Source organism: Lissotriton helveticus, chromosome 4_1 (assembly GCF_964261635.1).
Source record: "Lissotriton helveticus chromosome 4_1, aLisHel1.1, whole genome shotgun sequence".
Lineage (NCBI taxonomy): Eukaryota > Metazoa > Chordata > Amphibia > Caudata > Salamandridae > Lissotriton > Lissotriton helveticus.
This window is the reverse complement of record NC_136063.1, coordinates 712,128,049-712,155,049: the sequence shown is the minus strand read 5'-3', so window position 1 is coordinate 712,155,049 and position 27,001 is coordinate 712,128,049. Positions and strand designations below refer to the sequence as shown.

Below are 27,001 nucleotides of genomic sequence, written 5' to 3'. Positions count from 1 at the left end.
CATTCTCCCACTCACGTCAAAGGACATATCTTGGACCAGATTTGGTCCTTGAACTGTCCGGTAGACTCCCTGTCCATTTTACCCTGCACCTGGTCTGATCACCATTTGATCTCGTTTACCCTTCCCATTAACTCCACTGTTAGGCCCCCGCTCCCAAAGAATGTTTGGGTCCGCTCATGGAGTCGAGTGGATCCGGAGAACTTATCCGCATTATTAACTTCTTCCTACCCTACCCTACAAGGCCTATCCACTCTTTCTCAGGCCTCTGCTATCGAACACTGGCTCCTCTCAAGCTGTGATTCCATTGCCCCGCTGAAGCGGGTGACCTCAAAGCGGGAGAAGGATGCCAACTTGTGGTTCAGCGAGGATCTTAAGATCACCAAACTAACGGTACGCCGAGCCGAGCGTGCCTGGAGGAGGAACTATTGCCCCTTACTCAGATCTGAGTTTACCACTCTTCTTGCTCATTATAAGAAGGCCATTCTGGTGGCAAAAGCAGCCTATTTCTCCTCTAAGATTCTTACAGCAGAGAATCGGCCGAGGGAAATTTTCTCAATAGTCCACAATTTGACATTCTCTGACAGGACATCTCTCAAGCCCTCGCCTTCCCAGGACCTCTGTCACTCCTTAAATAATTTTTTTATTGAGAAGATCGCTATTATTAAAGCCAACATTCCCTTACCCTCCCCGACTTTTGTTGACCCTCAGTGTCCTCCACCTAAGGGACAACTCGATGCCCTTCCCCCCTTGACTAATGATTCCTTGACCTCGATTATTCCATTGGTCAAATCTGGCTCCCCTTTAGATACTTGCCCCGCGCACATTCTTTGCCATGTTTACACAACTTGTCCAGATCCCCCTCTTCACTTCCTTAACAGTTCTCTTTCCCAGGGAGTTGTAGCCAAGTCACTGAAAACTGCTGTAATTGTTCCCATCTTAAAGAAGCCTGGCGCAGACCCTTCGGTCCCCGCCAATTATCGCCCCATCTCTCTCCTACCATTTTTGGATAAGGTGCTCGAACGCCATTTTACCAAGTCTTTGAGCACGTTTGTGGAGGAGTATGGGGTTTTGGCTCCCCGCCAGGCCGGCTTCCGCCCCGCACACTCTACGGAGTCCGTCGTACTCTCGGTCTTTGACAACCTCAGGGAGGGTATGGATACCAACCAGGCCCAGGCTTTGGTTCTCCTCGATCTCTCAGCCGCCTTTGACATGGTTGACCATACCATCTTACTCTCCCGTGTCAGGGCGGCGGGGATCGGGGGTACCGCCCTGGTGTGGTTATCCTCCTTCCTGAGTGACCGCACCCAGGCTGTTTGCCTGGGTGATTTTTCTGCGGACTTCCGGAAAGTTCAGTGCGGGGTCCCCCAAGGCTCCTCCCTTTCACCTCTTTTGTTCAATCTCTATATTGCCCCCCTCATTTTTTCGTTACAGCAAATGGAGGTCAGCGTGTACAATTATGCGGATGACCTCCAGCTTGTTTTCAATCTGTCTTCTTCCTCTGCTTCTATTTCAAACTTTCAGTTTATTATGATTTTTATCCGGGACTGGATGAGCTACAACCACCTGAAACTCAACCCAGATAAGACCGAGTTGGAGTTGACGGGTGGTTGCTCCAGTCCCTGGTCTCCTCTTTTTTGGCCCCCTTCCCTAGGCTCTTCCCCGGTCCCTTCTACCTCTGTTAAAACTTTAGGTATCAAACTTAATTCCCAGCTCACTCTTCACTCCCAGGTTAGTTCCGTGGTGTCCTCTTCATTTCTGTCACTACGCACCATCCGCAAGGTATCTCGTTTTTTTTCCTTTGATGCCTTGAAACTGATCATCCTGGCGATGGTTATATCCCGCCTGGATTATGGCAACGCCTTATATGCAGGTATTCCTGCATATTGTCTAAAGCGTTTGCAGTTGATTCAGAACCAGGCGGAACGGTTGGTGTTCAATCTCCCAATAACCCATCACGTAACACCCCTCCTTAAATCCTTGCACTGGCTCCCCGTCCGTGAACGCGTCCAGTTTAAGCTCGCTTCCATCACCTTTCAAGCACGACTGGGCGCGGCTCCGGCTTACATCACATCTGAGATCGTTCCCTATGTTCCAACTACGATCATCCACCCAATCCCTGCTGTCAGTTTCCCGTTTCCGGAGGAAGAAATGGGGAGGATCAAAGTTCGCGACACTTGCCCCAGTCATGTGGAATTCCTTGCCTTTAGAGCTCAGATCTCAAACTCTTTACCCTCAATTCCGGAAGAAACTCAAAGCCCATCTATTTGCTAAATCTTTTAACTAGGCTGCTTGTTGCCTTTGCCCTCTTCTTGTTATCTTCTGTTCTTCCCCTCCGGGGATGTGTTTGTCGCAGCGCCATGAAACCGCTGGTGATAGTGCGCTTTTATAAATATTTTAAACTCAAACTCAAACTCATAGGTGTTGCTGTGTAGGGCAATGGCAGGTGCAGAGAGCTTACTCACGGACTTTGGGGTCGTTTCGGGCCTCAGAGTTAATTGGTCCAAGTCATGCCTGTTCCCGGTAAGACATGGAGAGACTAGGCCAGACATGATTCGAACAGTGAGCTGGGAACCCACCTGCCTGAAATACATAGGCATACACATCTACCACACGACGGCAGATACGCTGGAGGGAAATGCGGGCCGCAGTGTGAGAGCGCTGAGAGGTAGTATGGCCTTTTCGGCCACCCTTCCGTTGGCGGTGATAGGCCGCATTTCCCACTTGAAAATGGTGGCACTTCCCCGTTTCTTATACTATTTTAGGACACTGCCGGTGTGGTTACCTGGCTCCACCTTGAGATTGCTGAAATCGATGGTGGTATCTTTTCTCTGGGGTACGGGCAGGCGTAGAGTTGCGCAGGCAACGCTAATGCGGCCCAAGGCCGAGGGAGGACTGGCGGTCCCAGACTTTGAACTATACTATCTAGCAGCTCAATTTCAGCACTTCACGCAAGAAGTAGGGAGGATATTTCGAGGGCCGGAACACAGGAGGAGAGGGGGAACACCGCGCCACATCCTTTCATATATTGCTTTGCAGCAGAAACTAGACCCCAGGGGCCTTCTCACAGAGGAGACAACGTTCAAACTCTGTTGGAATCATTCCCAAGGCAGGGCGGGGGTGCTACATCCGTATGCGCCCGAGATACCGATTGGGATGCTGACGGCATTACCGCACGGCGGAGATTGGTCACAATTACAACTCTGGGAAGAAGCAGGACTGCAAGTGGTAGGAGATCTATATGAAGACGGGGCTCTGCTACCCTACCAGACTCTCCAGGAGAGATTTGATTTACCGAGGGGAGGTTTCTTGCTACACGCAGCGCTTACCAGAGCGATTCAGGCCCACTGGAGGGAGGGGCTGCTGGAGCCTAAGACGTCGATGGCCTGTCAGTACACCATGATGGCGGCAGGAACCTTCAAGGCGGTCATGTGCCTCTATTCTAGGATGCTTCATGAAAACCTCCTGCCCCTAGCTGTATTGAAGGGAAAGTGGGAAACCGACCTAGGTAAAGATATCCCTGAGACGACTTGGGCACAGATAGTGCGGCGAGCCTGGAAGAGCACGCGGAACACAAGGTTTCAACTAGTGCACTTCTATATCCGCCATAGAGCATATTTGACACCTGGGAAGATCCAGAAATATTTTAAAGTAGAGGAGGCAGCATGTCCCAGATGTACGAGAGTGGGGGTGGAATTAGATCATATGCTGTGGTCTTGCCCAGCGATGGGACTTTACTGGAAGGAGGTTGGGGATACCCTGAATGAGGTGACAGAGAGTCGACTAGAGTTCGATATGACCATTAGTATACTACACTGGTTCCCCCACACGTCCAAGAATAAGATTACGGGCAAGTTTATAGATATGGGACTTCTATTAGCAAAACGAGAAATTACGAAACATTGGAAAGCGTCAGTGGGTCCCACCAGCAAAAGATGGAAGAGCGAATTTCTTAAATGGGCCACCAGTGAAAGTGCGCTGCGTTATCAGTTGGTGCGCAGACGAAACGACGATAAGGTGCTGGAGGCTGCGGCTGCGTGGGAAGCGTTAGTCCAGGCATTGCGAGACTATGAGGCACACGACGATGAAGAGGGACAGACCACGGATGGGGGGATAGCCCCGGAGCAGGACAGGTACATCGCATAACTCATCACATAGCTACTCCTAGGAATGTATGGTAAGAGAGGACAGAGATAGCTACCTGTGTCGTCGGTGGGGAATGAGGGAGGGAATTTACAGTTTTCATAGCATTTCAGTGTATGGCCTAAGTTACGAAGGTTTCAGTTTTATCCGATGCACAGCTTGTGAAGGGCTCACATATCCTCATATCATGTACTGTGTAGCTGATGGGGAGCTTTTGACTGTTCCTTAGTGAGTATGTTGATGAATAGCAAGTATGGATTTGAATATGTTTGTACAATAAAAACAATAAATTACGTTTAAAAAAAAAAAAGGTGTTGCTGTGGGCGTTCCAATACAACGCCTATTGCATTTTGACCAAGCACCAGATTTACAAGAATGTGTAAATCTGAGGCAGCGCAACAAATTAACACCATGCAATGGCAGGCATTAGAATGGCATTACGAGGAGCAATACTTCTGATTTTTGCTTTTTCTACATGTGCTGCATTGTGCAGCACACGTAGAAAAAACAAAACACCATTAATATTTGTTTATGTGTTGGAAGGTGTCCCTTCCTGCACATAAACAATCATTAAATAATGGCAATTTGCTACTATATGTGGACTGCAATTATTAACTGTTTATGTGTGGGAAGGAACCCCTTCCTGCACCTAAACAAATATTCTTTGCAATGCAGGCACCCTTGCACTATGATAAGGGTGAGCCATATTGTTGTGTAAATACGACGCATCCCTGCATTTTGGGAATGTCGGAGTGCGGCATTTCCAAATTTGGCGCAGCTCAGTGCTCCAACATTTTCCTGTAAATTTGCCCCTATGTTTTCAACATCAAGTAATTGAGGAAGGAATTTATGATGTTGTTGATCAGAACTTATATTAAGAATGTATGAATGGGATCGAATGTATCAAGTGATTTAGATAGTCTTTAAAATAGTTTACATGTAGATATGTGATATATAACATGAAGTTACATTATATATTTTCTGTAATAAATGACTTCTATATTAAAGAATATATAGAACACTTTTGTATACTAATATATCATCTGTCACAGATATTCATGATTTTCGGACTTGGCCCTTTTTGCGGGGTCATCCCTGAACTTTTTGCCTTCCTCCTATATTTTTCCTTACTTGTTGTTGTCTATTTTATGACTCTGTTCAAGAAATCGCAATGGGGTAACCCAGTATCCCTCTGAACCTGGGCAGTGGTATGAAGTATTACAATTTGTTCTGTCTGGTTTTCCTTATTCCTTCAAAATATTCTGAGTACTCAGCAATTTATTCATTATTACTGTGATAATACTAACTGATGTGGTTCACAGAATTTACTAGAAAATGTTGTGTCACTGGCCATTTTCCCATTTCCCTTTTCCTCTACCCTAACCAAATGTCACCTTTGTATATATATTGTGTATATATATTTTTCACTTGCGCGAATATCACAGAGCACCAAAACAGCATTTGATGTGCCGCTATGTACTGTTTACAGCCTTGTAAATTGTGAATGTAGAGTAATTATAAATGAAACTAATTTATAAAAGTTTTTGGATATACCCTATTTTGGTTTGGATTTGCGATTCTTCTTTAAATTTGTTGTTTATATAATGAATAAATTGCTGAATACTCAGAATATTTTAAAGGAATAAGGAAAACCCGACCAAGACCAATTGTAATACTTCATATTTTAAGACTCTGGGAACTTTACCACTACTGACGAGTGCTAAAGTGTATATGCTCACCCAATTGAAAATTGATGTTATGAATTCGTGATTTCATGATTGGCTGGTTTGGGTTACCTGTCAGACCCTAGTACAGTCCACCAGGAGTGCCCAGGGCTGGTAATCCAAATGCTGCTGGTGTGCTTGCAGCACTGGTTGTGCCACCCACAGAAGCAGCCTGTAAAAGTGTGTCTAAGGTCTGCAATTGCAGAGTCTGTGTGCAGTCTGGTACTGTCATGTTGACTGGGCAAGTACGCCCACTTGCCAGTCCCTAAACCTTCCCTTTTCTTTATATCAGACACCCCTATGGTAGGCCCAAGGGCAGAGTGCATTGTACGTATAAGGTAGGAAATGCCCTGGTGTGTGTGGCATCTCCTAATAGTGAATTACAGCCATTTTCGTTTTTCACTATTGCAAGGCTACCTGTTCTCCATAGGCAAGAATGGGCAGTTAGATTATTACATCATATAATCCTAACTGACTCAGGAAACATGGTAGAAATTCGAGTTTAGTATGCCTGAACTCAGAATGATAAAATACATCTTTAAGTGAAGTTGGTTTTAAACATTGTGTTTGAAAATACCACTTTTAGAAAGTGGGTCTTTTCTTGTCTAATTATCCAAGCCTGCCTCTGCTAGGCTGTGTATTTCTTGTCTGGAGTTTGAGTGACAGGGCTGGGGAATTCCAGGAGACAGAATGAGTCAGCCCAGTGGTGAATAAAGAGATCTGCATCTAGATGGGAGGGAGGAGTTGCACCTGGGATGTGAATAAGACTGTGCCTGCCCCCCCACAGTGCTTGCTCCACCCCCTGTGGTGCGCCTGATGTCTCTGCCCTGCACTGTGAAAGGAGAGAAGGAATCATGTCAACAGAGTGCTCCAGGGCTGTGCCTTTCCCCCACAATGCTGGCTCTACCTCCTGTGGGGCGTCTGATGTTTCTGCCCTGCACCGTGAAAGGAAAAAAGGAGTCATGTAAACAGAGTGCTCCAGAACTGGTCTGGACTAAGCAAAGACCCTTCTGCCTTCAGAGGACAAAGGATTTTGGGGCATAAATATTGAGACTCTGATCCCAAGAAATGAGATCACTTTTGGACTACAAGAAGAAACCTTTGCTGAGGAGAGGAACCTGAAGAAACTGAGGAGAGACTATCCCTAAGCTGAAGTGCAGCTTGGGGGATTGGCCTACAGTGGTTGCCTGACTACCAAAAGAAGGAGAAAGAACTTTGTGTACTTTATTTTCAACTTGTGAAGGATCTCCAAGGGCTTGGAACAGAGCTTGCCTCCTGCTGAAGTCCATCACCACCCCCTTTTGTACCACTTTGTTCGCCATAAGTTGGCAGGGTATGCTCAGACGTGAGTCCCTTGCTCACTTTGCCACTGGATTCAAGCAAGCCTCGCTGACGATGGCTGAAATGCCAGAAACCGGTCCTAGGATGCTTGTTTGCGGTCCAGGAAAGGCATGGCTTGGCAGTTCGGGCTGGACTGTTCCCACGAGGCAGAGGGTCAGACTGATTTGCATATGGCCATGTCTGCACTGGGGTGGCAGAGTGGGCTAAAGAACGGTGATGGATTAAACCCAGATCTGTTGACTGGGTGTGAGTGTTTGATTGGTTCAGATGCTCCGTCCATTACCACCCCCTTTTGTACCGCTTTGTTCGCCATAAGTTGGCAGGGTATGCTCAGACGTGAGTCCCTTGCTCACTTTGCCACTGGATTCAAGCAGGCCTGGCTGAATACGGCTGAAATGCCAGAAACCGGTCCTAGGAAGCTTGTTTCCGGTCCAAGGAAGGCATGGCTTGGCAGTTCGGGCTGGACTGTTCCCATGAGGCACAGGGTCAGACTGATTTACATATGGCCATGTCTGAACTGGGGTGGCAGAGTGGGCTAAAGAATGGTGATGGATTAAACCCAGATCTGTTGACTGGGTGTGAGTGTTTGATTGATTCAAATGCTCTGTCCATCACCACCCCCTTTTGTACCGCGAAGTCTCAGGGACAACAAACTTCACCCACTAGCTCTCCAAGAGTCTTCCTGAAGTGCCTGCAGCTTTGATGGACTTTTGGAGGGCTTGCGTGTTAAAAGGAGCTGGAGGCGCGACTCAAGAACAATAAGCGTGTCGCCGAACTGCCGCTGCCGCTTCACATCACGAAGCTCCACGCATCGCCGGAGAAGTGGATCGATGTCGCAGCAGACGCCGCCGCATCGCCGGGAAGCGTGTCGCTGAGAAGAGGATCAACATCGCATCTCCGAGAAGCGTGTTGCAGGGCCTGTTGCGGTTCATCACAGGAGAAGAGGATCGACGTCGCATCAGGTGTTGCCGCATCTCCGAGAAGAGTGTCGCAGGGCCTGTCGCGGCTCGCATTGATGTGGAAGCAACTCGCATTGCCAGGAGAGAGGATCGACGTCCCAGCAGACGCCGTTGCATCACTGGGAAGCGTGTTGCATCAAAGAGAAAGCACCATCTTTATTTCTTTGCACCGGATCTTCAACGCATCACCGTCCTTGCGTGTAAGGGACTACCGCATCACCTTTCCTGCAACACTTTCGTTGCCCTGTGTGTCGCATCCTAAGGTACATTGACTCAAAGTGCCGCATTTTAAGATCTAAAGAGAACTAAGCTAGTTCTGCCATCTTAAGTATAGTATTGTGGATTTTTGTTGTTTGTGGTCTTGTGATAAGTCTATATAAAGAATACTTATTTTTGATATAAAACCTGTGTGGTGTCCATCTGTAGTGTTGTCACTTGATTACTCCTATGTATTCTCAAATGCTTTACACACTGCCTCTCAGATAAGCCTATCTGCTTGTGCCAAGCTATCAAGGGAGTGAGCAGGGGTTATTTTAGGAGTGTACCCCCTTACCCTGACTAGAGGCAAGGTTCCCTATTTGCCACAAGTACCTACCTGTGCCAACTAGAGACCCCCAAATCTAACAATGATTTCACAGTGAATCCATTTATTGGGGTACATTACATCTTTATAACTTTCTCTCTGATTCAATCTTGGAATAAATGAAACAAAGTGATAGGCGAGACATCATGATCTAATTTGAAGATCACAGGAACTTGACACTAGTGCCCTCTTCTTTTTTGTACAGCACATTTCCATCCATTCTCTCCACTATCTTAAATGAATAAAGGGCTATTACTTCAAATAAGAGTCTTTTTTCTCGTGGCCTCTGAACATTTTATGCTTTGAATTTAACCTATTTAAAGACGTTCTGTCCCTCTAATGAATTGAATTGTTAAGTACATTTTTGTTGAGTGCTCTTTTCCTTTTTAGTTTATGCACTGTGGTACGAAATGGCAAATAGTCTGTGCATTGTATTTGATTTCAAACATATGCCAAAAAGGTAAAATATAGAATTGTGTGACTATCATCAGTAGTTTTTTTAATTATATGAAATAACAAATATAACTTTCTTATTTTCTTTGTAAGCTCAGCCTTGATATAAGACGAAATAAATGTATGCACAAGGTGGTTTGAAACATAACGTGTTTTTCTTGTAGAAATAAACATGCTACTCCAATGTCATCTTCCATTATCCCAGATAAGCTAACACTAGAAATTGTGCTAACAAAATAGTATTTGTTGCTGAAAACCTATTCTTGGATCAGGTATCAATTGGCGAGTTGGTAACACAAACCAAACATTGCTGGACCACGGTGACATGTGCCAGGTATTCCTAACGAAATTGGAAGTGCATGCCTACTTTTTTTGAGTAGTGGAAATAACCCACTGCATTCATTTGCCCATATTTTTAGGTCTTGCCTACAGACAGCGTTTAGCTGTCTGTTATCGAAGACTAATTGTGGACAATACCAACACTTACAGTGGGCTTTGGGCCGGGCCATTGCTTACCGTTGTGATACCTTCTTGGCAGTCTCGTTTGCTTGCTTCATATTTAATGGTTTTCCTTCTTCTTCTTAGGATTTTACCTCCCCTGGAGCATAGCTTCTTTAACATAATGTGGACTGGATGGACTGTATCCTTTTTATTAAAAAAAAATGTTGTCCTCCTTCGCCATTACCCATACCGTGCCGACCGCCTGTACATTCCCCTTTCCCAAAAGGCTAGGATGACGTGGGCTCTTCCCTCTGATTCTCTCGATGCCATCAGCCCAAAGCCTGGAGGGGTGGGTTTTCAGACCAAGAGGCACTTCCCATCGATTGAATTAGGGAGGTTAGATATCACTCCAGATTGTTCGAAAGACCCTATGGACCCTCTAGATGCACCATAAGCTGTGGGCAGGTCCAGTTGGATCAAAGGAGTAGCCAGTTGGCATAATCATGGGACCACAGAAAAAAGGAAAAAAAAAAACTCATCTCCACTTCTGCAACAAATCCCATTATGCAATCTTTTTCCAGCTACATACTCTGGCCATGTCCGTTTTAAATGTTTCATACAAGGAAGTGAGTGGAGGGGGGGGCGGAATCTAACCAATGTTTACATATTTGTCTTCGTGCCAGTAGAATTGAATAGAATAAAAAAAGTTTTGCTGGTCCTGGTATCTGGTTATGTAAGCCAAAAATTTATAATTTTTGGTCAATTGCAATTGCCACTCCCTGTATACTCTCCAGTGTTTATGTACGTCTTCCCAGAATGTCTGAATGGAGGGGAAGTCTCCAAACATATGAAGGTCCGAGGCCTCAACCAATCTACACTTTTTACAACTGACTTGTGAACCTTTACTAATTCTAAGAGGGGATAGGTATGCACGATGACCCGTGAATAAATGGTTCCTCCTCAACCATGCTGGTTTACCTATGTTGAAGAGGATTTTAAAAGATTCCTGCCATAAATGATCACACTGTTCGTTAGGCATCGGACCACCCCACAGCTCATCTGCCAACTTAAATTCTCCATCAACCTCCTGTTCCATGGCCCAATACCAGTAGGAGACTTCCTTTTTACTGCTGGCCTTTCCACAAGCTGTTGCTCCAAACTAGTTCCTTCGCCTATGTATTTTTCTTTTTTGAGCTGGTATGGTATCCAACTATGTAACTGGATGTATTTAAATCTTGAAAGGTCATTACTCACTATCCTTTCTAGATCTTCCCAAAGGATGAGTGTTTCATTGCTGACTAAATCTCCCCATACTTTTAATTCCAGCATCTCTAAGTGGAATAGCCAGCCTATCACGAAGGCAATCTAGAGAGCTTGGAGAATCCCAGAGTGGTGCCAGTTTGGAGAAGTAACTAGGACCTGTCGCCTTCCTTAATAATACCCATATCGTAGCAAACCCCTGGAGGACCTTAAGTTAGATTTTTTAAAGAATTTGTGATCGCCAAATTTATACATGAACCCTTCTACAGACAGCCCCGCCCCTTCCAGCATGGCCAGAAACATAACTCCACTACCTTTGTCACTTGGCGTTTTCAATTAACATGCAAGGGTAAGTGAGTTGAAATGCCCAAGCATAGAATTGTAGATCAGGTAACACCAACCCCCCCTTTTTCCCTCCTACGTCTTAGTTTCTTACATGCGATTCTGGTAGATCTGTATGCCCAGATAAAGGAATTGATTTCTCGTTGGAATTTTCCTAGAATATCTTTATCGGAATGCAGAGGGATAGTATTAAAAAGGAAAGTGGCCTTGGGCAATATAGACAGTTTGACTAAATTTACTCTCCCAAGAATGGATAAGGGGAGATGCACCCATGACTTCATTTTTTTGTGGCAATCCCAAAGGATTCGTGATAGATTGGTATCTACCAGTTTATTATTATCCTGGGTAATTGTGACCCCGAGATAGTGCATGCTTCAGGTTGTCTGGTAAGCAGGATTTAGGATGTTCCAAGTCATGACTTCTGTCATGCCAGCGTTTATCTCACAGCCAGAGACCCTACCGAAATCCTCCGCCAGTTTGATTACTACCGGGAGAGTTTTATCTAGGTCTGCTGACAAAATCAAAATATCATCTGCATACAGGGCACGCCTTCTCTCCCAATCCCCATATCTAAAGGATTTAATATCAGAGATGTCCCTTAATTTCTGTGCAAATGGTTCGATATACATATCGAACAACAGGGGGGAGAGAGGGCAACCCTGTCGGGTTCCTCTAGTTATACCGAATGGCTTTGTGAGACAGCTATTCACCAGGAGCTTAGCCGATGGAGATTTATAAATCGATTCTATAGCCCAGCAGAATGTTGCACCCGGGTTGAATTTCTCTATGACGTTCGATAGGTAAATCCAATTTACCCTATCGAAAGCCTTGGTGGCGTCTAGAGTCAAGGCTGCAAGGGGTAGCGAATATGCAGAGGCGATGTCTATTGCACAGACCAGGTCATAGGTGAGGTCTGCTAACTGTCGCCCTTTCACAAACCCCTTTTGGTCAGGGTGAAGAATATCGCCAACCACCTCCTACAATCTAGTAGCCAAGATAGTTGTATAGATTTTGTAGTCGGCATTTAAGAGTGATATGGGCCGATAAGACCCACAGCAGGAGGGGTTTTTACCCGGTTTCAGAATGAGGACTACAGTAGAGTCATTCCATGTTACCGGTGGACTAATTCCCTCTATAAAGATTTTATTAAATAGAAGAGTTATTGTTGGTATTAAGCTCTGTCCAAGTGAACATTATAATTCTATTGGAAGCCCATCGGGGCCGGAAGCCTTACCCCTTTTCCCACTTGCCAATGCCTTTCTCACTTCCTCTTGTGTAATAGGCTGCCCCAAATCCAGTTGTTGTTTGGAGCTGATAGGTGTTAGAGCAATGTTCTCCAGCTAAGATTTTGCCTTAGAATTATCGTCTGTGGAGGTCTCTTTATATATCTCCTGGAATTAATCCAGGAAAGTCTCTCCTATACCCATATCTGAAGAAATGGGGGGTTCTCCATTACCCGCTGAAATCTCCTTGATATGGTTCCGGAGCTGGTCTGCCTTGATTTTCCAAGCTAGTAGTTTTCCAGCTCCTTCCCCATACTCAAAATGGGCCATCTTGCTCACTTCCCACCTACGCATAAGCCGCCCCTGAAGAACCGACTACATTTGTTCCTTCAGTTTCCTACTAATTTCCCAATCTTCCCTCTGTCCAATTCCCTCTTGGGCATTTAGTTTTATTTCCACCTTCCTCATTTCTTCCTCCAAACCCATGATCTCTTCCCTATATTTCTTACATCTATAGCTTGCCCTGTTGGTTATTATACCCCTCGAGAAAGCCTTGAGAGTATCCCAAACTGTAGTGATGTCGGCAGTTCCCAAATTGGTCTCTAAGAGTTGTTTTTTTTCCCAAGAGAGGAACTTCATCTCATTTTCCCCCAATAGGAGAGTGTGGTCAAAAGACCACGCTCTAACCTGTTGGGTACCTAGACTCTGTAGCGTCAATAAAATGCTGGAGTGGTCTGACATATGCGATGGCAAGTATGTTATATCCTTTACTTTATCTCTAAGAGTATGGCTAATCAGAATTTAGTCAATTCGTGACTTGTGTTTGTATTTGAGATTCCTAAATGATACACTCATCTGTTGCCCTGACCTTTCTCTCCATATATCGCTAAGGCCCAATTGCAACATTATTGTCAGGAGGGATGTTCTTAATCTCGAAGGAGTGATTGCCCTGCCATTGGGGGATTTATCTAATTTGGGATCCAGAAAGATATTGAAATCTCCTGCCCAAATCACTGGCTCTGGAAAGCCCAATAGGTGCGAGAAAATAGTTTGGAGATTATAAGGATCATCATGATTCGGGCCATAGTAACCGACTAATGTAAAAAATAACTCTCTGACCATGACTTTCACTATTAAAAGATCTTCCCCCTGGGTCACCCTTATATTTTAAAATCTGTGCTTTAGCTGATTTTTTAAAAAGGATCCACACCCCCCTTATGTTTGCTGTCTGATCGGTGTATACATAAGAGTCCACCCACTTCTGTGATTTTAATATATCTTTTGTCTCTGCCTCGAGAAAGTGTGTCTCCTGGATAACCAGGACTTGGGCGGGGGAATCTCTCAGATATTGTAACATTTTCCGTCTACGTGACCCTACCCTCAAGCAATTTACGTTCCAGGACAATATCTGCAAGGAATTCATTTAAGGAAGTATTACCCCTCCAAGCCCTCATTAAGATAAGGCAGCAGTTACATCTTGTTTTTAGCCCATCAGTCAATCCTAGCCTAACTAAAACTTTCTGGTCAACATAAACTATGAAAAATAAGACGATTTAGGTATTTTTAATATTATTGAACCCCCTGTGCTCCCATACCCCCACCCTACACCCCCCTTGGAGAACCCAACCCCTATTTACCTGGACTAGTTGTTGTCCAAATAAGGCGTCCATAACCTCCTACTCCTCTACTTATTTACCCCCATATGTTACCCACCAAGGAATAAGAAAAAAGTAAGGAATATACCTTACATTGTGCCCCTAAATGCGTGTTTGCATACATTAAAACCCCTTGCCCCCTTTTAATAAAGGATTTTTTTAATTTCCTCCTTTGTTTGTGTAGTGTTTATTTATAAATATATGTTTGTTTTTTTAGCTCTCTTCTTTGTCCTCCTCCCTATGTTATATTTCTTCTTTTTTTTTCTTTTTTTCCCAGACCGTAGGTAGTAACCCTTGCCTCGAGCTTCAGCACATAATTTAGTGATTAATTTGCTTACGGGGACCCTTTACCAATGCTATCCAATAAGTCATCTGCCTCCTGAATGAACACGATGTTATACATTTTGTTATTATGCATTACCTTCAAAAAATGCACGGAATTTAAGTTGCACCGTAGCACCAATCTTCCTCAAATTGTCCATATTTCTCCCGAGCTCCCACTGTCTTTCTAGTGTGTCTCTTGAGATGTCTGAACGAACTTCAAAGGTGAAATTGTTGCTTTTTACTGTTTTCATTTTTAATGCCAGGTTTAAAATGTTTTCTTTCATGGCATAGGTTAAAAAGTTGATAAGAATTTTCCTCGGCTTAGTCCTATTTGGATTTAACCGGAAAGGGTCCCTATGGATTCTCTCTATATCTTTTGTCAAGAAATCTGCTGAGTCATCGAGTGGGAGGGCTTCCTTTAACCGGTTTACCATGAAATTTCTTAAATCTGAGCCCTCTTTCCCTTCTGGTATTATCAAAATACGGAGGTTATTCCTACGGGAATTATTCTCCAACGTTTCCATTCTTTCGCGCAACATAACCTCGCCTTTTTGTAACTCTTGGATTTTTACCTCTGCTGTCCCTAAGTTGGACTTTAACTCCTCGACTGAATGCTCAAGGGATTCTGTTCTGGTGTTTAGGAGATCCACTTTCTTTTCTAATATCTCGCATGAGCTCCTGATCTCCCCTTGATTGGCAACTGAAACAGCAAATCCTTGCTTAATATCTTCCTTTAAGGATGCAAATAGGAATTCCATTGTGAGTGGAAGTTGAGAAGAGGACGGGGCCCAATCTGCTCTAAATTGCCCAAGCTTAATCCTGTTTCCAAACCAGCTCCATCCATACTCTGGCCAGCAGTAGCAGTAACAGTAGCAATAGTGGCATCGTGAATTTCAATGGCGAGGGTGGTAACAATTTTAGGAGTTGCGTCCGAGTCGATGATAGGGTCGGTAGGCATCTTAGGTAGCTCAGAGTCCACCCCTGATAAACCTGTAGACTGCATCTCAGCCTGTCCTACCCCCGTATTGTAATAAGTAAGACCTCTGGTTGCACCCTAAAAAAAGAGGCAAGGTAAGAAAGCTGGCAAAAGTGTGCTTGGAAAGAAACCAGGGCAAACCAAGGAAAAGGGTGATGTGAGGGGCGACCAGCCAGCGGGGGAGGGAGCCAAAATAACTACAACTTTCCCTGGCAATTCTAAGACTACCAACCTGTCCTGTGATCACTCAACTTATCAAAACTAACAAGTTAAAGGCAGGAGTATAAAAAAAGGGAAAAGTAAGGTTGTATCTAATATAGTGAAGGTCACCCCTCATTACGGTCTTTTTTTAGGGTGCAACCAGAGGTCTTACTTATTACAAACCAATGGACTTTATCCTTACATTGCTCACATTCAGTAAATTAATAAATTAGTTTGTTTTTATTTCAGCACTTTATAAGCATGCATGGGTTTTCTTGCTCTCTCGTTGAGTACTGCTTCTTCATCAAATACCCACCCCGCACACTCCAGGTACCTCCACCAATAACTTGTCCACTGCTTCCCCCACCACTCCCTTGCCAGCTTTTTTGCTTTTATTGTATTAATTACTCCCTTCCTCAAGTGCCTCACCTGCAGCCGCAGCTGGTGGTGGGAGTACCTGCCGGGCGGTGACGTGGGGAGGGGGAGGGGCAGGATGGGGAGTAGTAATGTATGGATTACGGAGTTTAACAGGTAAGTAAACATATAAATAAATAAAACGAATTTCGTTGCGTGCACTGCATCGTATTTGGTGATGCAGTGCATGTAACAAAATTCGTTTTATTTATTTATATGTTTACTTACCTGTTAAACTCCGTATTCCATATATTACTACTCCCCACCCTGACCCTCCCCCTCCCCACGTCATCGCCCGGCAGGGACTCCCACCACCGGCCGCGGCTGCTCACCTGTCCTGCCTGTTGACTTCTCCCCCATCCACTACACCTTTGCTTCCTTTCTCCTCTTACTAGAATCGTACAAAAAAACATTTTGGAGGGTCCTAAAAGAGGGATGACTGTAGGTTGCCATAAAACTCATACAGTTGGGTTGGGTTATAAAGGGCCAATTTCTGGCTAAACAATGTACCCTGATAGAGGAGTAAAAGTGTGATTGACTACTGTGTCTGTTGTGGTTCAAAAGAAAAATGTATGGTTCCAGGTGGTTTGAAAGAAGCTTCAAGTTGAATAAGTATACATAACATTTGCAGAGATCTGGTGCTGAGTTAACCATGTTAGGTCTGGCATTCGCCAAGACTTTTTACTTTTACTAAAATTATATTTAAAAAGTCAGTGATGTATTTATGTAATGAGTGTTACCCCAATTGTGCAAGTATAATGAACAGACAACGACCTTGCTCTTGGTGGGGCATTCTGTGTGTATCTTGAATGTAGTCTGCTCCTATGACTGATTTGAACATGTGCTCCTGTTATTAAATAATAACACACCCCTTTTTGAATGGCATGAATCCTGTCTGTCTCCCACGCCTGATGGACTTCAATGGATTGCTACCCTCTACCTGTTCCAGCCACCACCTGGGCACTTACCTCAGCACTTACCCAGCAATAAAGGGCTGTTTGTTCCCCCACTACCATTGGCGGCTGGCCCCGGAGCAAGGGGGTCAGGTGAGGGTGTGAAAAAAGACCTTACCTGTGAACGCTGCCACCGCCTCTCCTCCGTCCTCTTCTCTTGGCACTTGCAGCATGGAACGGAAGCACCCAGGATCCCAACCCCTCCCAGCCAATCACGACGGTGCTGTCACCAGCATTACAGCAGCGTTGTGATTGGTCTGAGAGCTGTGGTTCGGCGCTCAGACAGGGGTGGAAAGCTGTGCATCAGTAACGTCTCCTGGAGAGAGTGCTGTGGGGCGGTGAGGCAGGGTGGATGAGGAGCAGGGTGGGGGGTAGTAAACTCCAGCATACAGCTGAACCGAGGTAAGTACATAAATAAATAAATTAAACAAATTACATTGTGCATGCTGCAACGCCAAATGGCGATGCAGCGTGCCCAATGTAATTTGTTTTATTTATTTATGTACTTTCCTCAGTTCGGCCGTATGAGGGATTTTACTACCCCCCACCCTGCCCCTTCCCTGCTGCCCCGCAGCACTCCCTCCAGAGCCGCTACTGCTGTGCATGTTCTCCATCCAGGCTGTGCAGTACAGCCCGGTGTAGAACATGCAAAGTGCGCATGGCGGTTTGACCGGCCCAAGCGGGCTGACCAAACAGGCATGCACACTTAGAGAGTGCCAACCACTCTTCTCTATTCTCTGGCCTGCCCAGCCCTAACCTGACTCTAAATCCGCACTGAAAAATAAAATCATTATAAGTCACGTTATCATTTTTTTTTTTTTTTTTGCATTGCTCAAAGAGCAGTGGGCGATGCTCCTCCGACTTAGCTGTGGAGCCGCCACTGGCTACTACAGTTATAAAACTACACATGCACATGGTGGATTTCTTCAAACTTTAACTTTCCAAATAATATTCTAATGTTTGAGAACAGTAGACATAAATCTGTTTATTTTAAGCAAACGAAACATCGGAAAATGAAACCAGCCCTCGTTTTGTTTCACTGAAAATTTGTGAAGGTTGGCTCACAGCTTAGAGGCGTTTCAGTGTTTGACTGCATACAGAATCTTTAAAATACTCACATTTCAATAGCTTTTCACATTTATATTTACCAACAGTATCACAAAAGTTCCCTCTTTTTACGTAACTGTAATCAACGTTACTTCTAAAAACACACGAGAAAAAAGCAGGGCAATTTCCACAGTTACAAGAAAAGTGCACATGACTTGGTCACAATCACAGCCAGTACTCTGAAAACTAGATGTAACAATTATATATAAAATATCACTGATGCCTTAGACTCATTGTCAAAAAATCGAATTACGCATATTTTTTTTTCCACATGAAATAAGGCAAATTCAGGAATGCACAAGGAACCTGATATTCAACAGAAGCTAAAACATCTGAAACGCATATCACACTAGCCAAGAATCAAAATACTTCTCTACTAACACATAAAAATAGGCTTGCCTTAGTGCACAAAGAAATACCATTCATGTGTATCAAGATTTTTAAAAATCGAAACGAATGAGCTGCGGGGACTAGGACAGGAGACGGGATATCGGCATTTGTGGCACCTTCGTCCATTTTCAGTTTTTATACAGTACTGTCCCGAGACGGGTGAGGAAACTACGGTTCACACCAGAAGCGTGACATGGCCTTTTCTAAAGAATTTTGTGTAAAACGAAAACTATACACAAGAGTGCAAATTTTCAGATTGTCACTTGCAACCTCTTCAACATTCAGTCATCTACATCCATTCGCTAACAAGAAGGACATTGTCAGTACATAACAGCAGCAGCAGCGATCATGGATCTCAACAAGATAGATGACTGTGGAATGCATTTGTCTGTGATATGTATGTAGCTGTTGAGAAAAAAAATCCTTAATTGTTTAAAAAAACCACAAAAAAAACCAGAGGAAATAAATTAAGTCACTGAAGTAAAAATAATACGAGTTTAAAAGAAATCCATGTTATGGTCATGGATGTGAGCGTGGGTTTACCCAGCATACAAGTTCATTTGCACCACAAGATTGTGCGGTCCATGGTGGAGATTAGGGTGAATCTAGCTCGTTTGAGCATTTTTGGAGGACCATTGAAGGCAACCGTGAAAGGAAAAAATCCGAATGAAGAAAAAATGTGCCTTTTCATATAAAATAAAATCAGATTTTATCTATAAAATCCACGATCCTTAGATGTGTCTCTTAGCAGCAGGAACTTCTGGCAGCGACGTGCCATATACTGCAGTAGCACATTGCACGACTATTGCACTTGGATCGCGAACTTGGACTGAATGGCACTTCCTCAGCGTGTTCACATGATTTCATCCGCAGCCACGTTTTCCAATATCCAAGGTGACACGCTTTATGGAAAAGTGAGGGTGGTAGGACGCATGGCAGTACCTCAAAAAGGTTAGAGGTCGATTATCTCTTGAGCCCTAGCATCACTTCCTGGATCAGACAGAAACAGTATGGCATTGTGGCGTTTCACTCGACTAGAAAAAAAACTGTGCGGCGACTTAAAATGTCACAGAGCTTATCATGACGTCAGTTCTTGTGGGCTCAGTTCTGCTGTAAGATTAGGGTTTCCAGTTCATCAGCTGATCGCAGCAAGAATGCGGCAGAGTCGCGGTAACCCGCCACCAGCTGCCGCACTGCATTTACTTCAGTTGGGTTGAGCTGGGCTCTAGAGTTGTTGTTGCTAGTGGATCCTGAGCTGGGCACTACCTGCTTCTTCATGCTGAGATCTGTTGGACCTAAAAATGACAAAAAACAAGAGGGACAGGGTCAGATTTTAGTACTCACTGAAATGTCATTATACTACTGTATTGTGGTGATTAGCAGTTTTAGCAATCGTGAACTACCTTCCCAGCCTGGCAGCATCAGAATTAGATTTAAGAGGTAATCATTTCAAAGTGAAATGTGATTAGATTGCAGCTAATGGTCATGATAATGACGACCTAGCAAGATAATGTATGTAAATCTTCTTTATTGCATTGGCCTCCCTTCTTCACACAAACAGTGCAGTATGGAATTCAGTTGTCCATCCAGTAGGTTTGGCTGTTGCTAATAACAAATGAACACGCAGGACACACGTTAGAGATATCATGCAACACACTTGGCTGTTGTGTTAAAATTGTAAAGGTTATAGAAGAGTAGTATGGAACAGCATCTGTTTCTACAGCACTAAAACATGCCTGGTGTATGTTGAGTATTTATATATCATAGTGTGTTGTTCCGGATTGATTCATGCAAAGAACTATATTTTATGAAGATTTTATAAGCCCACAAATCTGGTCTGCTAATGTTCAAACAGAATACAATACAGGCAAGTATTCTGAAAAAATATGAAGAACCGATATATCCATGTATAAATTCATAGCTACTAATATTAACACTCTAACCTTTCAATCATGGAACTCCATGAATGTTTTTGAGGAGTAATGTTACAACATGCATGAGGAGAAGGCTGATATTACTCTCTCTCTTTTTCAGCAAAAAAATACCAATTTTGGGGATAATACTTCCCACCCTCCTTTGAAAAATGTATGCTAATCTGAAATTAGAAAATCCTACCAAAAACAATCCGTGGTAGGACACATTTACATAATCAACCCAGCCTTCTTTTTGTGGTTTTACTACAGAAAGCTCCAGCTGACTGTCACAAACAGCATTGTATACAATACTCCACAGAGCCAATCCTTGCTCATGGTTAGATGGCTTTCGTGCCAACTTCAGTTGCTTTGCTATTTATTAGGGGCTTTGCTCCCTATTCTGTGTTTCATCCACTCACATGAGCTATTTGGCTTTACAGTTGGTAGACTTATCATTCATCCTGCTCCAAATGCAGTAAGTATTGGCTTTTTAAACAAGCACGCCACCTTGGGAAAGCAGATCCTGTTTTGTACTGTTCTGCTCTCAGTTCATGAACCCCATCTCTGCAAACACTCCGATTGTCCCATCGTGCAAAGAGAGCTGCACTTTTGTTCACTGTGGCATCAATGCTTATTTAGGAATAACTTGTTTACAAGGAGATGCATTTAAGGCCTACACCCATAGTGTTACCCTGTCTAGAGATCATCTCAGAACACCTTTCGATGAGGTCCACCATCTCACAAGTGTGGACAAATTTCTGTTTTCCAAAACGATCTACTAACAGCTTATTGGAGTTGGGTTTCCCTGTCTCGGTTTCTTTCCCAATATTACACAACAGTCCTCAGGATTTTGTTTCTGGAGCAAAATGCTGACAGACACCAAATAGGGTATGGGATCAAATGCTATCAGAGTTCTGCTGTGGCCTGTCAGCTAAAGGGGGTGTTGGCACCTGAATCACCACCGTGTGCAGGAGGCTGATTAGCTCTTCAGTGCGAAGGGCAGTGACTGACCCCGAGGAGGGGACACAAAAGGGATTCTCGACTTCTGAATGGACTAATTTGCTGTTTCACTGGCATGTTATGGCGCCCTCCAGAGGAAGTGCGTGTTTTTTTCAGTATGCAGCGGGAAGATGGCACAATGCTGAAAGATGACATCTTTCACAATTAGAGGAGTGCTACTGTTCCACTTCAAAACCACATCCACCTTTTAATCAGCAGTGGCAATGCCAATCGGTCTTTTTTGTATGTAAATACACCAGTGGGACCGATTGGCACTGCCAATGTTTGTTTCGCACTTTGCTTTACGGTGTAAACATTTCTTACTCATGCTTCTAGGCTCCAACATTGAACCTGAGAACAGTAAGCATGTAAAGGGAGTGTCTCCTCTCCTTCTGCTCTGACGTCGCTCACTTATGCTGGGCCGGAGTGCACATTTCCAAGGGTGGTATGGAAAAAACTTTTTGGACTTGGGGCATGCCATGTAGTGTGCAGAAGCTCTTGCTGTGGCTACTATGCAACATGCAAAGGCCAGTTTAAATATTTAATAGGTTCACACGATGCCTCTTCGCATAACTAACTCCAAAATGCCAAAAGATGTTACATTGTTTTATGCCACCAGTGATAAGGAATATTTGTGTCCAATTTAATAGTTTGTGACATCAGGGGATCTTTATCTTCAGCTATGGGAACCATGTCACAACAATCAGGGATCAGAGACACATCTGCCATTACCCATCTGATTATGGCCTAGCTTGCTGGTAGAACCATGTCTAGGTCTCCTCACCTAAAGTTGAGTAAGATAAATACTAGTCGAGATATTAGTCTGATGTAGGACAGAGGAAGCAGATAACTAAAGTTTCTGGCACAGGAACTTTCTCTCGGGGACATTTAAGCTGCCTTTTTCAAAACACTAAAGCTGCTGCAAGTATGATGCAAATTCTAAGCCATCCCACAAAGTTGAGTCAAGGAGACGAAAGGTCACAGGATACCTGTCATTTAACTATTCGCTAGAATGTACTCAGGCTTTCGGCATTGGGTCTTTCAATGTAGACTTCTCTAGATTTATTTTGGTTTTATATTGATGATAAGACAAAAGAGGGCCTTTATTTGGCTTGTTCTTGCCATCACAAACTATGTTGAGTTTGTTATATTAGAATCTGAATATCAGGAGGCGGGGATAGTCCCAAATCTTCAAATATGATGTAGTCAAACAACACATGATCTAGCTAAATCGGGGAGTGTGCTCATATTTTCATTTATTCACTCAGTCAAAAGGGTATGGGCTTCCAAATCCAACATGGGGGAGGAAATGTCTGGGGTTAGTGGACTGGTTTCTGGACTAAGTTTTAAGATCTTCTATTTCAAACCTATAAATATGCTGTTTTCAGTATTTTGTAACATGATGAGAAACGTGAGGTCTTGCATAAGATTTACATTTCTCTAACTAACGTGATGCAAATGTTTAACCCTTTGCATGCTCAGGATGGCCCCTGGCCGTCATGCGTCACAGTGGGCGTGTGCTCACGAGGGCCAGGGGCCGTCCGAATCTCACCCACTATGTAAATCACCCGCACCGCGCGAAAATTCGCAGCGCATGTACGGAGTTAACAAATCCATCTCACAAACCAAGGGGTCGATTATGATGGCGGATGGACCTGCGTTCGCCCGCCACCCCCGAGGTGGAGGGACCGTGCGCAGGGGCAGCGGCGTTCCCTCCGTTGGAATTAGGATGCCGCATTGTGCATGCAACTGCAGGGGGGTACCATAGGTACCCCCCATGTGCACCCCCCACCACCCCCTTCACCCTGGGGGCCCGCAACGGGCCCCCAATGCAAGGACCGTATGCCTTTTCGTGGCGGCATAGCCGCCACCGAAAGGCATAGCCCCCAGCACATCCTAATATGGCTGGCAGTGTCTGATAGACACCGCCACCATATTAGAGCTTTTCCACTGCGGTCGCCCGGCGGACAGTCTTCCCGTCCGCCACGGTCCCCCCGCCATTGTAATATGGCGGGGGGGAAATAGGTGGCGGATGGGCAAGGATGGCGGACGGATCTCCACCGCCTGCATGGCGGTGGCGATCCGTCCGCCATTCTAATTGACCCCTAACTTGGGATATTGAACAAAGGATTTGATGTGCGCAATGGAAACGATCCCACAGTAGCCTGGTCAGAGAGAACCCACAATCAAAGCCTCTTTAAGATTCACTTTCAGTTAAAGAAATAGAGGGGCAGATTTACAAGCCCCTTGCGCCGTCATTGCATCACTTTCTTTGAGGCAACGGTGGTGCAAACAATGCAGCCAATTTACAACATGACACATCTATGGAAATCCTTCATGTTGTAAAGTTCTGCTTCACATTATACCTGCATCAGGTATAATATATGCAGGGTGGGCGCTCCCACTCAAAAAGCCATATAGAACTGACACAGTGAAATTTCCAATATTTCACTGCGGCACTCTACACCTTCACTGCATCAAAATTCCTACGCCTGCCCAGACCAGGCATAAGGAATGATGCAGGGCTTTTTGTGTGGCACATTGCTGGAGTTGCATCACTTTCATGAGCAACTCCAGCAATGCGTCACTTTTGTGCCAACAGATGAGTCAGTATTTCTAACCCATCTGTTAATCCTTGTGCCATGAAGCACTGTATTGTAAATACAGCGGGCCTCATTTATGAGGCCGTGCGTCAGTTTTGCGCTGCTGTTGCGTCACTTTTTGGGATGCATCGGCGGCGTAAAACAGGCCTCCTGTTGTGCACTATTTACAAAGTGACGCATCTAAGCAGATGCGTCACTTTGTAAACCCCTGCGCTACATTATACCTGCGTCAGGTATAATGTATGCAGGGGGGGGTTCCCCCGCAAAAAGCCTCGTAGAAGTGACGCAGTGAAATCTATGAGATTTCACTGCGTCACTTCCAGGACGCCGTTGCGTCAAAATCTTGCGCCTGCCTCACAGCAGACGTAAGACTGACGCAGGCCCTTTCACATGGGGCTTGCCCCATGTGAAAGGATGCATTGCTGGAGTTGCGTCACTTTCGTGACACACTCCAGCAATGCGTCACTTTTGCGCTTACAGATATGTCAGAAATACTGACGTATCTGTAACTCCTTGCGACATGATGCGTCATACTGTAAATATGACGCATCAGGTATGTCGCAAGGAGTGCGCACTGAGAAGTGACGCATCGCTGTTTTCACGCAGCGATGCGTCATTTCTCATAAATGAGGCCCAGCGCATCCATGGTGGCGCAAGGACATTTGGCACTGGAGCAAGGAAACTGACGGATCTATGATGATGCATCAGTTTCTTGGACATCTGCCTCACAGACACTCATTAATTAAACTTTGTACAAGGACTCGTGCAAGGCAACGCAATGTAAATATTACTCACCATTTTAAAGGACTATCCACGCAGCATTATGTGGCAGTTACACCGGTGCCAAGTTTAGTCATTGAGCATCAAAGTTTTGTTAATTTTTATGCAGGTTTTTGGCTCCAGAGCTTATAGGTCCAGAGTGCTTGCCAGGTGCTACAATGTCCTCCGGTTGAAAACTTCACTGTTTTTTTTAGTCACATGTTCCTCTCTTTAGATTCTATTAAGAGAGCTAAAGAAGGGTGGTAAGACTCAAGGGCAGATTTATCAATACTTTGTGCCAGTGCAAAATCACAAAACGTGATTTAGGCTGGCAGAGTTGTTGGTATTTGTGCTGGAAAGTAACTGAGATAGCGCTTTGAGCTACTCTACGTCGAGGGAGCATAACTTAAGTGGCACATGCGTGTTCACATTCTACCACCCTTGTACCTTGTACTAACAATGCTAGAGAGGCCTTAGCGCAAACAAGAAATGCTTCCTCGAGGCAGGCGTTAACAAGGAGAACTCTTTCAAAGTATGTTAATGTTTTAATCATTGAATGTGTTCTACATTATACAGCACTAATTCAATGTGTGCAAAATTCTAAACTTTGTCTAAGCATAATGTTTTGTATTGGAATGATTCCCTTCCGGCTAGGCAGCCTGTTAGAACTGCTCATAAATAACTGCTCACACGTAAATGGAAGAAGAGCAAGTTTATTACGCTCTGGCCTCAAGCACGATTGCCTCTTCACTCAACGTTCTATGGTGAGCTCCTATCGAGCGTTCCACCGAGGGTAACAACACTTTGCGGGAAAGGGAGGGGAGGAGGGTTCATAACAATAGGTAACATAGATAACTGTAAAACATCAGGTTACAACACATCTCCCTCCGTCCGAAAACAAAAGACAGTTACAGCATACATTTCCTCCGGAGGAGGCATATATTTACATCCTACTATTTTACGTAGTCCTCCTGCCAACGTGGTGGGCGGTGTACTCTTGAGTCTCTGGGCAAACGGTCACTGGATGGTGTATCCTCTGGGGTTTCCTCACTATCGGGTACAGGTACACACACATTGGGGCAACTACTCACATTGTCCATGCTCCAAGTGCTGCCGTCCTCCAAAACGACAGAGTTCCTACCAACCCTCTTGATTCTCGATGGTTTGGAGAAGGAGGAGACCTTAGCACACCCAATGCCAGGTTTTTTGATCACCACCCATTGTCCCTCATGAAATCTCCTACTGGAGGTTCCCCATTTCTGGTCATATCTAGTTTTGTATTCCGCTTGGTGTTGGACCACTTTTCTCATAGTAGAATCTCTGTCCACCCATACCGGATTGCCCCCATTGAGCCAGTTAGGGGTGAGTTTGGATCCTGGGTTTCTCCCCTTGAGGGACACAAAAGGAGACACTCCAGTCACAGCATTCGGGGAAGAGTGATACGACCATAATGTTTTCCTGATGGCTTCCTCAATAGGTTTGTGCATAGTGACGGCCATCTGGAAAATGTTTTTTAACATTCTATTAGCTCTTTCCACCATCCCATTGGCCTTGGGACAGAACGCCTCCGCCCGACTCATCCTGGACATCCCCCAACGCAGCCACATCTCCGGCCACCTGAGAGACCTACACTGGCTCCCCGTCAATAAGAGGATCACGTTCTGGCTCCTCACCCACGCACACAAGTCTCTCCATGACCTGGGCCCCAAGTACCTCAACGACCGCCTGACCTTCTACACGCCCACCCGCCAGCTACGGTCTACCAGCCTCGCCCTCGCCGCCGTACCACGCATCCGAAGAGCCACCGCCGGAGGAAGATCCTTCTCCTACCTGGCGGCCAAGACATGGAACTCCCTCCCCATCCACCTTCGGCTGACCCAGGACCATCTCGCCTTCAGGAGACAACTCAAGACCTGGCTGTTCGAGCAGTAGCTGACCCTTTCCCCCAAGCGCCTTGAGACCCTTCCGGGTGAGTAGTGCGCTATACAAGTGTTATGATTGATTGATAGAAAGGTGTCCTCACATGCGAAATGGCTAAACCACCTAAGAATTCTCTCATCAACTCTGATGTAATTTGAACACCATTGTCAGTTACGAGGGTACTAGGTACTCCCTCTTTTGAAAATATTTCTTTAAGGAACTCAATTAGGATTGAAGTGGTTATTGAGGGCACCATTTTAGTAGTAATCCAATGGGAATGATAATCAATAAGTACAAACATAAATCTCTGGGAAATGCTTA

At 44.8% G+C, this 27,001-nt stretch overlaps 1 protein-coding gene across 3 annotated transcripts in view; it reads right to left on the bottom strand.

Moving 5' to 3' along the window:
• Positions 1–17,954: 17,954 nt before the first annotated feature.
• NOL4 (nucleolar protein 4) overlaps positions 17,955–27,001 on the bottom strand; it is a 591,044-nt gene continuing 581,997 nt past the window's right edge. For all 3 annotated transcript variants that reach the window (XM_078687354.1, XM_078687353.1, XM_078687355.1), the window contains one exon: positions 17,955–19,781. In XM_078687354.1, the coding sequence (XP_078543480.1) occupies positions 19,588–19,781 (194 nt within the window). In that variant the 3' untranslated portion in view covers positions 17,955–19,587. The remainder of the gene's footprint in view (positions 19,782–27,001) is intronic.